The sequence below is a fragment of the Nyctereutes procyonoides genome, unplaced genomic scaffold (genome assembly GCF_905146905.1).
Source record: "Nyctereutes procyonoides isolate TBG_1078 unplaced genomic scaffold, NYPRO_anot_genome, whole genome shotgun sequence".
Lineage (NCBI taxonomy): Eukaryota > Metazoa > Chordata > Mammalia > Carnivora > Canidae > Nyctereutes > Nyctereutes procyonoides.
In genome coordinates, this window is record NW_026575051.1 from 48,685,003 (window position 1) to 48,702,102 (window position 17,100).

At 45.6% G+C, this 17,100-nt stretch overlaps 1 protein-coding gene across 1 annotated transcript in view; it reads right to left on the minus strand.

The window, feature by feature from the left end:
- Positions 1–9,103, minus strand: part of RRAGD (Ras related GTP binding D) — a 43,118-nt gene extending 34,015 nt beyond the window's left edge. The window contains exon 1 of the mRNA XM_055330908.1: positions 8,699–9,103. Coding sequence (XP_055186883.1) covers positions 8,699–8,834 — 136 coding nt within the window. The 5' untranslated portion in view covers positions 8,835–9,103. The remainder of the gene's footprint in view (positions 1–8,698) is intronic.
- Between the last annotated feature and the right edge of the window lie 7,997 nt (positions 9,104–17,100).

Genomic DNA, 17,100 nt, shown 5'->3' on the forward strand with positions numbered 1-17,100 from the left:
ATCTCCTACAGGGGGTCAGTGTGGAGACAGGGAAGGGGTCTAGAGTAAGCCACTGTGGCATGAAAATTACACTGAGTGAAAGATATTGAAGTCCCTGAAATCCCTTATTTGCCTAAAGTAGAAGCAAAAGAACTCACTTGCCATAAATCTCCTTCCCAGAAGCAGCTCTAATCTTTTGGTGAAGACTGGAATTGAGACAGAAGTTGGCATCACACTCAACAGACATGGTTCCCAAACTATCCTATCTCCCAGCTGTTCTCTTGTGCGCCCATTTATCTTTCCAAAACGTCACTTGTTTTTTCCATAAATGCCCTTTCCCCAACTCCCTTCCAAGAAGTCATTCATTATCCCAGAACTGCCCCTCTGCCCTTCCCCATCCTCTATTAGGATAGTAATAAAGCCAGAATTCTGGAACGCCTGGGTGGCTCAGCAGTTGAGCCTTTGCCTTCAGCTCAGGGCATGATCCTGGAGTCCCGGAATCGAGTCCCACATCGCCTCCCTGCATGGAGCCTACTTCTCCTTCTGCCTGTGTCTCTGCCTCTCTTTTTCTGAGTCTCTCATGAATAAATACTTTTTTTAAAAAAAAAGCCAGAATTCTAAACAGTTTTTTAAAGTTATTATTTAAATAATCTCTACTGCCAACATGAGATCAAGAGTCGCATGCTTTTCCGACTCAGCCAGCCAGGCGTCCCTCTAAACACCTGGTAAGTTGCATTTTCTGTGAACTCTCATGCATTAGTACATAATTAAATCTGGTTTTCTCTTGTTAATCCATCTTTTGTCAGTTTAATTTGCAGGCTCCCAATTCAGAACCTAAAAGAGTACAGGAAAAGCTTTTCCTCCCCTGATAGCAATTCAGTTATTCTAGAACACAAATGAGAAATGAAAGGACTAATAAGGCACAGGCCATGGAAATGGTCAGAAGAAATGGGTTTGTGAGTAGTCCAATCAACTCAATAGTATTTAGTGATTCCCTGGACACAGATGACGAGGGAGAAAGAAGCCCCGAGTTTCCAAGCTGGCAGACCATGCTAACAAGAGCCCGTTCACAAAGATGCCAAAGGGAAAGGGGCTGAATGGGTATTTGAAGTCGTGGAATTTGTCCACCTGCAGCTCAGGTGAGAGAAGGATCCAGGGCCTGGGAAGAACATGAGGTCACAGACAGGTTTGAAGTGGGAATGTAGGTTGCTGAGGAAGTCCATGCCTCAACTCCTGGTTTTTCCCCTAATCTTGTTGTCTGAGGGTGAGGGCATTTTTGAGAGGTTTTAGCTTTGGCCAGCATGAAACAGCTCGAACCAACCTGCTCCAACCTCTTATCGCCCAGCAGTTATCATTTACTGACCACCTGCATAGCATGTAGGGTCAGCTCTAATCCTCAAATTGATAACATACATCCTTTACAGATGCAAAAACTGAGGCCTCAGTGCTTCCTACAGTAAACACTCCACAGATGTCTGCTGGGTGGGATAACTGAATGAAAGTGACAAAGCAGAGTTTGAAGCTAAATTAACTGAAGCTTTTAAAAGAAATTTGAGGGATTCCTGGGTCGTTCAGCAGTTAAGTGCCTGCCTTCAGCTCAGGGCATGATCCTGGAGACCCAGGATCAAATCCCACGTCAGGCTCACTGCATGGAGCCTGCTTCTCCCTCTGCCTATGTCTCTGCCTCTCTCTCTCTCTCATGAATAAATAAATAAAATCTTAAAAAATAAAAAATAAAAAGAAATTTGATATCTGACATTGGCCCAGATCAGCACCTGAGTATCAAAAGTATGATCTTTATGCCTAGGTAGTTTATCTACTGTGGTCAGGGACACTGAACATAGCTTATCTATCTTGCACTGGGTCCTGTCAAGGACCAAATTTTCCAAACAGCCTGGCTTTGTAACTAGACTTCTGGAAATCCCAGGGAAACTCAATCATCCAAGGAACAGCATTATGGGGAAGGGCCATCTAACTGGACCTGCAGGTTAATTACTTCATCAGTAACTGGCAAATCCCTTTCAAAAATCAATAGGACTTAGAAATATACAAGGAAGGGAAAGATGCATGGCACATGGCTGCCTAGGGGCCACACGCGACAGATCTGTGGGATGGGAATATTCACAGCAAAGAACCAGGAATCAGGAAAATGAGAACTAAAGGCCTGACCCAGTTCTACCAGGGTTGGCCTTACCTTCTTAAGCTCAAGCGGTCTCTCAGAGGAGAATGAGACATCATATGGAATGTACTTCATAGGGCAGCCCGGGTGGCTCAGCGGTTTAGTGCTGCCTTCAGCCCAGGGTGTGATCCTGGGGGCCTGGGATCGAGTCCCGCATCGGGCTCCCTGCATGGAGCCTGTTTCTCCCCCTGCCTGTGTCTCTGCCTCTCTCTTTCGGTGTCTCTCATGAATAAATAAATAAAATCTTTAAAAAAAAATTTTTTTTTTATTTATGACAGTCACAGAGAGAGAGAGAGAGAGGCAGAGACACAGGCAGAGGGAGAAGCAGGTTCCATGCACTGGGAGCCCGACATGGGATTCGATCCCGGGTCTCCAGGATCGCGCCCTGGGCCAAAGACCGGCGCTAAACCACTGCGCCACCCAGGGATCCCTAAATAAATAAAATCTTAAAAAAAAAAAAAAAAAGAAATGCACTTCATAAATTCTGAAATATTATATAATCGAGAACTATTCTAATTAAGGAATGTTCTCCAAAAGGTGACACCTTTAAACAAGTCCAAAATGGGAAAATTAAACAGTTAATGAAAAGTTAGGATAATATGATGGCAGAGTGATGGTAAGTGGAATGGTTTAAATAGTACTGGATGGTGACAAACTGGGGTTCAAGTCCGAGCTCTGCCATGTACCAGCTGTGTGACCCCATACATGGCCCCTGGCCCATGAGTCTGTGTATACACATGCACCCCCACCTTCCTTCCTTTCCTTCTTTCTCTTTCTTCCTCTTTCTTTCTTTCTTTTTCTTTCTTTCTCCCTCTCTCTCTTTCTTTCCCCAGCCGAAGCCTAGGTAATGAGAGGTCTTTTTGTGGAATGTGGCTACAGTGAGAGACTCACACGGCCTTAAGGGAAAGTCAGAATTTCTTTGCTATTAGTATTCTGTTGTGTCACCACAGAAAGGCTTAAGTTTCTATTTATTTATGCTTTTAGGAAGAGGCCTCTGATTTGTTTCTATTTGCAATATTATCTGTGGTCCTTTACATTTCTGATAAATAGAACTACTTATACATTCAAGACCCCAGGAGCTCAGGGGTACCTGACTGCTTCAGTTGGTGGAGCATGCCACTCTTGATCTCAGGGTCATGAGGCTCTACACTGAGTGTAGAGCCTACTTAATTAAAAAAAAAAAAAGGCCCAGGAGCTCAGGGAGAAATTATATCATAAGTGGGAATTAAATATGAATGATAATACCATTAATAAAAGAATATGCAAAAATCATAAAGACTCTATTTGATCAACTACTTAGTAAGAATTAAATGCAAACAACATATATTTTCAAAGGCATCAAAGATTTTGAAGGTGATTTTTATTTATACGTGAAGACCAAATCTCTCTCTATGAAATCCTTTCCCATCACACTGACAGGTCACTGAAAACAATTCCATATATGAATATTTCCTTAACATATATATTCAGTAACATTTCGAATGTGTTCTGATTTACTAATGTTCCTGAAAAAAATGCAAAGTGTTCATGTGAACTTTTTTTAACAATCACTTTGACAGTGATCTAGGTTGGTTTTCTATGGTCCCCTACTTGGTGCACTGAGAAACTGAGCTGGTGTCTGCCCCAGAGGTCTCCAAGAGGAGAAAGTCGACAGCATCCTGAACTATTTAGGACAGGAGTGAAAAACCCATTTGCTTGAGTGTCACAGCACCAGGGAAAGCCACTGTTACAAGACAGCTTGAAAGCTTTCACAGAAGAGGAGGAACAGAAAAAAAAAAAAAAAGGTAAGGAACAGTAACAGAGGTAGAGAAGTAAGAAAAATAAGCAGGAAAGTGGCTGTGGTATGAAGTGAAATTGTGCCACCCACAACAGCTATGGGGGCCGAGGGACTGATTAAAGCAGATGGTAAACAGGGAGACACACAGTCAACTGGGGATCGACAAAGATGATCTTTCAAACTCAGAGCTACTGCCCTTATCCAGAACTCTAGAACTTAGTTTCTTTTTTTTTTCTTTTTTTTTTTTTTAGAACTTAGTTTCTGCCTTTTTTCTAATCCCATCAGACTACCCTGTATCTGTTCCAAAACAAAAATGGGAGAGATTTCTGATCAAAGTATAGAATCAAGGATGCCTGGGTGGCTCAGGGGTTAAGTGCCTGCCTTTGGCCCAGGGGATGAGACCTGCCTTCATGGAGCCTGCTTCTCCCTCTGCCTGTGACTCTGCAGCTCTCTCTCTCTGTGTCTCTCATGAATAAATAAATAAAATCTTAAAAAAAAAGTATAGAATCAAGATTCTACGATACCCTGAATCACTAAAACATGTTTGCAAAATATCTAATATAAAAATATGCTCTTAAGGTGCCCGGGTGGTGCAGCTGGTTGAGAGTTCAACCCCTGGTTTTCACTCAGGTTGTGATCTCAGGGTCAGGAGATCAACCCCTATGCTGGGCTCTGTGTGGAGTCTGATTAAGACCCTCTTTCTCTCTCTTCCTCCCTCTCTCCCCCTTCCCCACTCACATATTACATGTATTTAAACAAGCATAGTGGGGATCCCTGGGTGGCTCAGCAGTTTGGCGCCTGCCTTCGGCCCAGGGTGTGATCCTGGAGTCCAGGGATGGAGTCCTGCATCAGGCTCCCTGCATGGGGCCTGCTTCTCCCTCTGCCCATGTTTCTGCCCCCCCCCCCATGTGTCTCTAATGGATAAATAAATAAAATACTAAAAAAAAATAAACAAGCATCGTGCCTAAGGTGTGACTTTGGTCACATCATTTTTACTCATTTTTTTTCATTTTACTCATTTTATTTCATCTATTCTGACTCTTCTGTATCCTTGGATTTCCAGGGCCAGAGGGAAACCCAAGAGATTAGGCATAGCCAGGGCTGTAGTCAACCCAACTCTTTTTTTGGACAAGGGAGAATTACTAGGAAAGGGATTTGCATTTCCATGAACTTGACCCTCTACTAAACCTTGCTCAGGTTTAACCTTATGTTGTGGCTGCAGAAAAGTCCTGGCACCTCTGAGCCACAGTCTCACTATCAGAAGAACAATGATCTATCTCTACTTACTCTCAGGGAACAATGAGAGGATGAATTCACTAGTAATTTTAAATTACTTTAAGAAGAAAAAAAAAAGCTGACACTCATGATTAATAGATGCAAACTGGTGGTTTCACTGCATTTACACCCATCACGGAAGTATCACCTGCTGACCGTCGATTTTTCGTGCCTTCAGTAACCACCTAAACTGTCACTTCCTCAGACCCTAAGAGAGTTCACAGGCTACTATGGAAACAGGACCGCACCTTAACTGGACTGTGGATGATGAGCAGCTGTCTTAGCCAAGTTTCCCCCTAAAAATTGGGAGGAACTTTGGGAAAAAAACAATTTCACTTTCTGATTATGATCTTTTCATTGCTTTCCTTGTGATTGCAGTTTTTAAGGCACAACAATTTACTAAAGATTTAAACTCCATGTGTCTAAAAACAATCATTATATTTGCTGCAATTGTTTTTAATGGCTTATTTATTGCCTCCACTCACTGGAGTTTTATCTGGAGTGAGGAGGTTGAAGGTGAAACTCACCTTATCTCTGATTAACTATATTCAAAGAGGGGTGGAGAGGTGCCCAAGTCTGTCCTTAACAAAGCTACAGTGCCCGAGAACATTCCTACTATTCATAAATAAAATTTGGAGTGCAAGCCAGAGAAGTGCAATTTAAGTTTCACCTTAGTTGCACTAAGTTTTCAAATTCTGCACATTGTGGTAAAACTTATAAGTCCCTCAGTTTAAAAATAAGATCAGAGGTTCCTTCTAAGGCTAAGGGAAATGAAATTTATACTATCCACTTTCAATCTGCTTTTTTTTTTTTTTTTTTTTTTTTTGCACAGTTCCTGACAAATTCCTTTGCAACTGACCTGGTGATGCTAGTCAGGCCTGCATCCCACCTACCAGAGTACATTTCTGAACCTCACGGAAAAAGCCCCAGGTCTCCACGAAGCAAAGGCATTAAATCAAGTCCATTAGGAAGGTAAAGGGAGAAGGGAGTTCATTAGAGAAATACTTTGTTCATGCTTCAAAATGTACCATACCCACCTTTCCTCAGAGTAAAAAAAAAGTCCCTTCCTCTCCACATTCCATTTCTTACTTTTGAGAGCAGGTAAATGTAAATTTTACCAAAAATAACACAGGACTCTAATGCAGTATATGCCCAGGGCCCATTAGAAATTGAGATGACCCTTTTGCGGCACCTGAGGTCCCAGGAATCAAAGTCACAACTCCTAGCCTCCACCCTCGTCTCAACTTCCCAGGACCATATCAGTTGGCATGACAGGACAGTTGTCGCTAGAACTGCTGACTGAGGAGCCTATCTGCCACTCTAGAAAGTGAATGCTCTGATAAGAGACTCTGCATTCAGGCCTAAACCCCAAAATCAAAGCTAGGGATACATGGAAAAAACAGGAATTTGAGATAACAGAGGAAGGCTTCTGAGACCAGACCACCTACCTACCTACAGCAGGCCCAGCAGCTTCAGTAATGTCTGCAGGAGCAAATAATCATTTGTCGCTCCTCTTACCACATAAATACACTCAATGCTTTTACAGCAAGATTCCAGGTTGATCCCAAGAACTCACGAGGGATGATTTCATTACTGAAGTAATGAAAAGCATCAGTTACAGACGAGTTTGCCTTTAGGTTAGGAGCAGTGGGGAGCATTCAAGACCAGGCTCTAGGGAAGCCCTTTGTTCAGGAAATCCCACCCCTCAGGCAAAGCTTTACTTTCATTTCAAGTCCTCAAATCAAATTTGAAAAGTGCCCCCTAAAAGAGCTACAGAATAAGCAGGCCCTTTACTTTCCATGGAACATCTCAGGTCCCCAGAACAATTATCAAATTACAGGGCTTTTCTTCCCAGATACAGTCTCTTTTCTTTTTCTTTTTTTAAAAGAATATCACACATGCACCCTATTGTGTGTCTACCATTTCAAATATCTTCCAAACACATCCCCATTCTGAATCTCTGGAGTCTTCTAAGAATCTAGAAGGAGCTAAGGAAAGCAATTTGAATAATACAAAGCGACTGAACAATTTAATTACCAAAGGTAGCCCCAGAGACTCCAACAAAAGGGTTGAAAGCCTTTATCTACAAAAACGTGGCCACGTGCTCAACTGTGGGACCAATTATGGGGAGTGCAGAAGAGAGAAGCACACAGGTGCACACACCAATTTAAGCAAATGGAGAATTAGCACAAATCCTCTGTGGAGACAGGACACTATGAAAAAGTGTGACTTAAAAAGCTTCTTTCTCATCTATCAGCCTCAAGATTTAGTTAACTTTTTTTTTTTTTTTAACTTTCTTCCCTTTCTGATTAATTGAAAGTAGCGGCTGGCGTATTTAAATCACGGGAAGCATCCTCCGCAGAGAGGCTTTGTATAGGAATTTTTAAGTTCAAGGCGTTTTCAACAAAAGTTCTTCCAAATCAACCGTCACAAAGGTAGTTTTACCCCTCCCACAATTTCTTCAAAGTGAAATGTTGAGAAGTTAGTTCCTTCTTTAGGAAGCACACGGCTTTCATCTAAATGTTGTGTTTAACAGCCTCATTCTATTGACCTTCTCAAGTGACCTTACAATAAAGGACCTTTCCCCCTTGCTTTGGAGGCCAACAACAACAAAAGATGAACCTTTCTGGAATCCCAAAAAACTCTCAACTTTCTTAGGCCCCAAGAATTTAAATACAGGACCCCCCCCACCACCACCACCACCACCAGGCTGAGCAATTGCTAAATCCCACTTCTTAAACCGGAAACAGAGTTTGCCTCCGAATGGCAACGCAGTTCCCCGCCCCTCGCTCACTCTGGGGCAAGCGCTGCCTTGCCCAGGTGGTGACGCCGAGCAGAGACAAGGTGTCCTAACAACTCTATTTGCCTGGATGCCGGGGAGCCCGCGGCCGCTCGGCGACTCCCCCCCCCCCACCTGCGCGCATCCCCCCCCCCGCGGCTCCAGGGTGCCCCCCACGCTGCAGACCCGGGCAGCCCGGGGACCCCTCCCGCGGCCACACGGGCTAAGACTGACACCCGCAGCTGCCTGCGACCCTGCCAGTCACGCTGCCGCCGGCTGCCTTTTTTAGCCACGACATCTGACCAGGCTTCGACAGCAGCATCCAGGGAGAGGTCCCAGGGCGCGCCGGGCGGTCCCCTCCCACTCCCAACCCCCAGACCCTGCGGAGAGCCCGGGGTGAGGGTGGAGGAGGGACCAGCCGTGGCGGGGGCCAGAGAGGGCGCGTTCCTCCTGCCCCTGCGCTCCCCCCGCCCCCCGCTCTCTCGGCGGATCCGGGGCCACCCTCCGCCGCCCGCACCCGGGATCCCCGATTTTGCAGCCCCCGGTCGCTCCTCGGGCGCCCCGCCCCCCGCCCCACCCCCAACTCCGCTCTCCGGGGTCCCCTCCAAGTCGGTGGCCCGCGCGCCCGGCCGGGCTGGGGGCTGGAAGACACAGGGGGCCGGGGCCGGGCGGGGGCCGGGCGGGGCCGGGCGGGGGGCCCCGCGCTCACCTCCCTCCTCCGCCCCGCTGTCCGGGTCGGCGTCCGAGGAGTCGGGCCCGTCCCCGTAGTCCGCCAGCCCCACCAGCTCATCCTCCTCGTCGTCGTCCTCGTCCTCCGGCTGCGGCTTCCCCAGCACCTGGCTCATCGCTCCCGCGGCCGGCCGGCCGGCCCGGGGGCGGCGGGGGTCCCTGGCGGGGGCCAAGCCTCCTTCCCCGCCGCTCGCAACCTCTCTCTCAATCGGGGTTTTGTCTGGAGGTTGGCGGGAGCCCGCGGAGGCAGGGCCGCGCGCCCCCCGCGGCGGTCGGCGTCCAGGTCCGGGGCTCGCGGTTCCCACCGCGCCCGGAGCCCCCCGCCCCGCCCGCCCGCCCGCCGGCGGAGGAGTCAGGCGGAGCGCGGCAGTTCCTCCCCGAGGAGGGAGAGAGAGACTGCGTGACCCGAGTCACCTGACACACACTGTCACTCACTCACACACTCACACACACACACACACACACACACACGCGGGCGCGCGCGCGCTTTCCCGGGCTCCGGCTGCGCTCCGCAGGGCTCCGCGGGGCCCCGGGCCGCGGCGGCGCGCGCACGCCGGGGAGGGCGCGGGGGCAGGGCGGCGCGCAGGTCTCCACCTAAGCGGGAGCTCGCGGCGCACACGCCCCGGGCCGCGGGCTCCCGGCCGCTGCGCAGTCACCCACCGCGGCTGCGCGCCAGGGGCCCCCACGCGCGCCTCCTGCACGTGGTACCCGCACAGGCCGGCGAGCGCGGGGCCTGCCCAACCCAGAACGTACCCCCCTCCCCCCACACACCTCCACCTCACGCACCCTACCTCCTTCCCCAGGGTGCGTGGCCTTCTCCACTGTCAGCCTTGGAGAGGGTTCCGGTCCCGAGGCTGCCTCTTGCCTCTCCCCGACCCCAACACCGCTGCTGCGCCCGGGCCCCCACCCAGAGCAGCGTGCCTAGGACGCTGCATGGATGCTGAAGCTCCCCCGGGCAGAAAACTCCAGAGCAATGCACTGCAGAGGCTCAGTCTCCATGGCAATTGCCTTGCAGTGTGCGTTTATGGTTCAAAGTGCTTCCCACCAAGAATATTAAAAAAAAAAAAGAAAAAATCAGGCCTACCCAGATGTAAATGTTTCTTCAAAACGGAACGCGCCTCGTGGCTGCCTAGACTGAATAGTAATTCCTCTGCAGCATTTTGGAAAAGGTTGCAGGGGTACAACATGTTTAGAGGTTATTCGTGATCCCCACTCCTGTCTCATTGTTTCGTAGACTGGGATCCCACATCTCAGAATGTTTCAAGCCTTGGGGTGGGGGGGGGTGAGGGGGGCAAGTCTCACATAGGAAGAGCAACAATGTGGGGGTGAAACTAAAACCTGCATTTCTCCACAAGCTTTTTATCACAGGACAGACTGTACCCACCCTTTCTGGATACTGCCAGAATCACGTGGATGAACTTCCTTCTGTCAAGCACAATAAGAAATAAACCAGCTGGCCAACATGGTGATCCAGATCCTACAGGTGCCAACAGCGCAGCAGGTGGCGTGGGGGAGGAGGCAGGGAGCTGAGACTGCAGGCTCTTGGGGCCCAAGGGTGCTGCCTCTGTCAGAAACATTTATTGAGCACCTATTATATGCCAGGGGCTGAGCTAAGTGTGGGATGGGGGGGGGTCCACCTACACAGTGTAGACAGTGTTCCTGACACTGTGTTCCTGACATAGAGGACCTCTCAGTTTAGCAGATCATAACTCAAGTCCTGAATTTTATAGTAGTTGTGTTAAAGGCAGATGTAGACACCTTGGAGGTGGCTGCTTCTGACTGGGAAGGTCTTCAGATTTTCCAAATGGAGGAAGCATAACTTGATAGGACTGTATCAGTCAAGGTCCTTTCTAGGAGGAAAACAGATGGCAGGGGCAAAGATTTTAACTTATAGAAAGTTTTACATTAAGGGACTATTTAGAGAGGCATGGGCAGGGTTCAGAGAATCAACACAGGGATTAGTAACAGTGTGAAGATACTATTAACCCTAAAATATTAGGAGGAAAAGAAAGGATCTAGAGTACTGGACCGGGGGCACAAAATTGGAGCTCTAGATGATGAGAAAGCAGCCACTTTCAAAAGCACCTCACTGTCAGGGAGACAGTAATGGAAATATGCTGACATCTCTCTCCAACCGCCATTCTCCTAGAAGTGCCTCCCAGTGGCAAAACCCAGCTGGAAACCAGAGGGCAAGGGAGTCTAGAACCTAGTCCAGGATGCCTAGCACAGGGCAGATGGTGGGTCCCAGGCTGGCGCTGGAATAGGGGGCAAATAGCGTAGCCAACAGAAGAAGGCTCTACTTGTTCTTATCAGAGGAAGTTACTCTAGGGGTAATTTTCCTGGCACATTTTCATCCATTTTATAAAAGGAGGTCCCCAAGAGGAAGGAAGGAGTCTTCTCCCAGAGTAGATTTAACGACTTTCAGCTATCCCAGAACAAACCCACCAGCTTGAGAAGGACATTGAGCTGGCTTGATTCATACTGCAGAGGGCTACTTATGGGGCCATAGAAGCCAGTCCAAAGTCAGGCTAGACAGGGCGTTCCTGGGCTGGTTGTTGAGTGTGTCTGCCCCAGGGACCTGGGGTTCAAGATAGGACAGTTCCTAAGGCAGAAGTCCCCCTGTGCCTGAGACCCAGAAAAGATAGAGATATTTGATGATCCTCTGCTTTTCCCCAAAAAAGACAGATTTTAGAGGGAACATCAGCAGTAAATTGGAGCATACCCTAAAATATTTGAGAATTGGACCATTCTTGAGAAAAAAAGGAACAATTCCATAAAAAATCAGTAAGAGCTAAATCTTCAATTGTGCTCCAGCCCAAGGTAGATAAAAGTCATATATAGGGTTAAGAAATTCTAATTCATTGTCATTCACAAATGTATAGTATTGATAAAGTTTGGGCAAACAGAACAAGAAAAAAATTCACCGCTTTTCTTTTGCTGTTATTTCAATACTGTCAAATAAGGGATATATTGAAAAAATTGAAAGAGAAGTATTTTAATTTAAAAAGTCATATATATAGGTTCTTTCAGAATTTAAATAAAAATGGAAAGACTTTGGAGTACTTGGCTGCCTCAGTTGGTGAAGCATATGACTCGATCTTGGGGTCCTGAGTGAGTTCAACCCCACATTGGACATAGACCCTACTTTTAAAAAATAAAAATTAAAAAAAATAATAAAAAGAATGTGAGGGGCACCTGGGTGGCTCAGTGGTTGAGCGTCTGCTTTTGGCTCAGGGTGTGATCCCGGGATCCTGGGATCAAGTCCCACATCGGATTTCCCCCAGGGAGCCTGCTTCTCCCTCTGCCTATGTCTTGGCCTCTGTCTCTGTGTCTCTCTTGAATAAATAAATAAAATCTTTAGAAAAAATAATGACCTGACATATGAGAGAGATGATCACTCTTAGGCCTTCATCCCTTCAGGACTGCCTAAAGATTTGAAAGAATCACAATATAATGACTATTAAATGCTTATTTTTACTCATCCTTCCTTCTAAAAAAAACTCTTAACTCTTTTTCCCCCCCCTTAAAATTTTTTTATTATATTTCTTTTTATTTGAATATAGTGGACAAAAATTACTAACTCTGAGAAGTATTTTGTAGCTTAATGAAAGATGAGCTTTGTCTATTGCATACTAAAATTTAATCAACTAGGGACACCTGGGTGGCTTAGTGGTTGAGTGTCTGCCTCTGGCTCAGGGCATGATCCCGGAGCCGCAGAATCGAGTCCCACATCGGGCTTCCTGCATGGAGCCTTGCTTCTCCCTCTGCCTGTGTTCCTGCCTCTGTGTGTGTGTGTGTGTCTATCATGAATAAATAGTCTTTTAAAACATAATAAAAATAATAAAATTTAATCAACTAATATTTAGTGAGTTTTTCCACAAAGGAGCCACTGTTCCAAAATACTATGACCTTCAAAATAATCACATTAAGTAAATATGATTGTCTCTACAGGTAAGAACACTGAGGTTAAACTTTCCCCAGGGTACCACATAGAGTGGACCTGGAGCGGATCATGGAACTACTTTGGAGCTCAGTTAGACATTGGATCTTATTCCTACTTAGTAGCTACAGTCAATTTAAATTATAGCCTTAAACTGGAAAGGGGGTTGGGGGAGAAGTGAAGAGCTGGCTCCCAATCTCCTCAGTAAAGAATCAAAACACACATATACACTCAAAAATGGATCTCTTGTCTCAAGCTATTTAACTTATAGGATTCACTGAAAGGAAGAAAATAAAATCTCAAAGCGTCCTAACCAAGGAAAGTTAGAAAACTACTTGCCATAATAAAACCGCTGATTGTCATTGCTCCTTCTATTAAGAACACAAATAGCAAGTGATTTAATAACCCTTTCTGGTTTATATGGCTAATATTGTACCATGAAGCCAAAGTATAATATCTAAGTGGGTTTTTTTATTTTAAATTTCAATTTTAGGGCAGCCCGGGCAGCTCAGCGGTTTAGCACCGCCTTCAGCCCAGGGTGTGATGCTGGAGACCGGGGATCGAGTCCCACATGGGGCTCCCTGCATGGAGCCTGCTTCTCCCTCTGCCTGGGTGTCTGCCTCACTCTTTGTGTCTCTCATGAATAATAAATAAAATAAGAAGAGAGATACAGAGAGAGAAAGAGAGGCAGAGACCCAGGCAGAGGGAGAAGCAGGCTCCATGCAGGGAGCCCCATGTGGGACTCGATCCCCGGTCTCCAGCATCACACCCTGGGCTGAAGGCGGTGCTAAACCGCTGAGCTGCCCGGGCTGCCCAAATAAATAAAATCTTTAAAAAAAATTTCAATTTTAAAGGCCAGACGTTTGTGTCCTTATTTTAGTGAATTATTTTGCCATTTGCAATTAGATGTCTTGTGACAAGGAACATGAGAGCTATGTAAAAGAGACCTGTACAATTTAGGGAGAATAATTGCAGTCCTGAAGAGGGCAAGCAATTAAATGGAGCCTGCATCCTGCATCTTAGGATATTTTAAGGCATCTGATGGCATTATGCCTGGTTCTTGGGATTCACATGTTCAAAGTCTTTTAGGCTTTCTTTTAAAATATGTATTTATGTATTTAAAGCCATTAATTCTCTCTTGAAGCAAACAAAGGAAAGAGCCTTCTACAGAATCTCCCTGGACTCCTGCTAATCCAGAGAAGCCAACCACATTTTTCAAGAGTGCTGCTCACAGTCTCCAATTCTCCTAACAGTCATTGACCTGATAAAATCATTAAATAATCATTGAATCATTTTCCCTGAGGCAGTCCATCATTAAAGAGATTTTATTAAAATAACAGTTTGAGGGGCACCTGGCTGGTTCAATCAGTAGAGCATGAGACTCTTGATCTTGGGGTTGTGAGTTTGAGCCCCACACCGGGTGTAGAGATTACTTTAAAAAATAATAATCAGGGCAGCCCGGGTGGCTCGGTGGTTTACCGCTGCCTTCAGCCCAGAGCCTCATCCTGGAGACCCAGGATCGAGTCCCAGGTCAGGCTCCCTGCATGGAGCCTGCTTCTCCCTCCGCCTGTGTCTCTGCCTCTCTGTCTCTCTGTTTCTCATGAGTAAATAAATAAAATCTTAAAAAAAATAAAAATAAAAAAATAATCCATGCATATGGTAAAATAGTCAAACAGCATAAGAGAATATCCAGTGATATTTTCCCCTCCATAGAAGTGTGCTTTTAAGTGTGCAGACATATTTGTAGCCATTTTAGAGACTTATATTTGATAACTTCATCTCTTTAAAAGTCAACAAATATGCTTTGTTTTGTTTTTTAATGACCATGAAGACAATTAGATTTTCAGGGCTGTACTTTGAAGGAGATGAGCAGAGGGAGGTGAAAGAGTACATGGGGGTGAAAGAAGGAGCCTGATGTTGATGGGGTGGCCACAGAAGACCTCTATAAAAAAGATGACATTTGGGGCACCTGGCTGCCTTAGTTGGGTAGAGCATGTGACTCTTGATCTTAGAGTTGTATGTTCAAGCTCCACATTGGGTGTAGAGATCACTTTTAAAAAATAAAATAAATAAATAAGTAATAAATAAATAAATAAATAAATAAAAAATTTGACATTTCAGTTGACCACAAGGAGATATAGCAAAGTTAAGCCAGGATGAAGAGTGTTCCTTTGGAAGGTTTCTCAGTAGTTGGAAAAACCAAGGAGCAAGGGAAGGGCATTGGAGGAACAAAATGTCAGTGTCATGAGAGAGGGGGACAGTGGTGGAGTAGGCATGAGGGACAGGTGGTCTTTTCAGGATAGGGAGTTTTGGATTTTATTCAAAGTGCCTCTGGAGGCATTGAAGAGTTTTAAGAAGGGAGATGAGATGTGCGGTTTACTTTTCTAAAAGCCCTTGCTAGTGGATTGTTTCCAAAGATGGCCACAACCATCCATACCATCCCACATGCTGTTTTGCAAATGTGACTTGGCCACTCCTCCCACCTATTTTCCTTCCTTTTGAATGTGGGCAGGCCCTGTGACTTGCTTTAACCAATAGAATGAAAGTGAGGTGGGGAGGGGAAGGGGTGACTGGGTGACGGACACTGAGGGGGGCACTTGATGGGATGAGCACTGGGTGTTATGTTTATGTTGGCAAATTAAACTCCAATAAAAAAAATATACAAAAAAAAAAACCCAAATAGAATGTTACAGAAATGACAGTAACAATGTGCAACTTCTGAGATTGGGCCATAAGAGGCCTTGCTACTTCCTTTTTCACTTTCTTGGAGCCTAGAGCCACCATGAAAAGAGATCTGGGCTAGTTTGGTGGAGAAGCCTCATAGACAGAAAGGCCATGAAGGATGCCAGAGCACAAGAGTAGAAAGGCCCAGCCTTCCAGCCATTCCAGCTGAGGGACCAGACATGTGAGTGACACTGTCTTGGATTCCCCGGCCCGTGTTGCAGCCACATCAGCAAGTCCAGTCCACACCATGTGGAACACAGACTTGCTATTCCAGCTGAACCCTGCTTTGCCAACCCACAGAATCATGAACAAATAAAACGACTCTTGTCATCGTCGTTGTTTTAGTAGGCTCTACACCCAACGTGGGACTTGAACTCACAACCCCTAGATCAAGAATCACTCTACTGACTGAGCTAGCCAGGTACCCCTAAAATGGCTGTTTTTTTTTAAAGCCATTACGATTTGGTTTGGTTTGTTACACAGCAGTAGATAAGTGATGCCTATATTCTGGCAGAGGTGGGGGAAATGGATTGCAGATTTATAGGTGGAAGAAGAAAGAACAGTGAAAAGTGAGAGGAGTGGGTAGATTTTATATCAATTTCAGAGGTAGAATAGATAATATTTGTTGGTAGCTTCTTTAACATGAGTGGTCAGGGAAAGGACTCCTCCCAGGCATTTGGTTTGAGCAGCTAAATGTATTGTAACGCCGTTTATTAAATTGAGTAAGACTCAGACAGGAACAAGATGGGGTGGAGGAGCAAGATGTGAATCAAGGTCCTTGATTTCTAACATCCTGGTTATTGTACATTGCCCTTGGGCAATTTCTTTTAATACTGTGATTTTTTTGGATATTTCTTAGATATCTATCATGTTGTCTTTGGAATAAATAATGAATTTTTCTGATTTAGAGCCATGAACCAACTGAAGATGACATTTGTTATTACCCAAGCAAAATCCCAAACTAGTGAGATGGACCACATGTGGACTTCTATAAAAAATAAATAAATAAACTTTTTATTCATATGGACTTTCAAGGACAAGCTTCTGACCTAAATGGTGCCGTAACACGAGGGCAGAAAACTCCTGACGGTAGAGTCAACCAAACAAAAGTATTAACCGTTCCGCCTATCTGTAGATCGGTTTGCACTTGTCAACTCCTGCTTAGGCCAGAAAGTTATACTAATGTATACATTCAATGATACAAGAAAACAGATTTTTTAAAGATTTTATTTATTTATTCATGAGAGACACACACAGAGAGAAACAGAGGCAGAGACACAGGCATAGGGAGAAGCAGGCTCCTCACAGGGAGCCCCATGTGGGACTTGATCCCAGGTCCCCAGGACCATGCCCTGGGCTGAAGGCAGTGCTAAACCACTGAGCCACCAGGGCTGCCCAAGAAAACAGATTCTTTAAGAAAAATGATCATATTAAAAATCTACTAGAGGAGCACTTGGCTGGCTCAGTCTGCACAGGAATTCTTGATCTCGGGTTTATGAGGTCAAGCCCCATATTGGAGGTAGAGTTTACTAAACAAATAAATAAATATCTACTAGAATGAGATCTAGGAACTGTCATGTAAGCGTTTCACTTAGTGTGACCTGCCAAAGTTGCAGACACTGTTCGTCAGCTACTTACCAGCCTTTCCCAAATTTCCCAAACCCACTTCCCTGTTCTTCTATGTCCATTTCCCAAACTAGAGATGGGAAAAGTCAAAT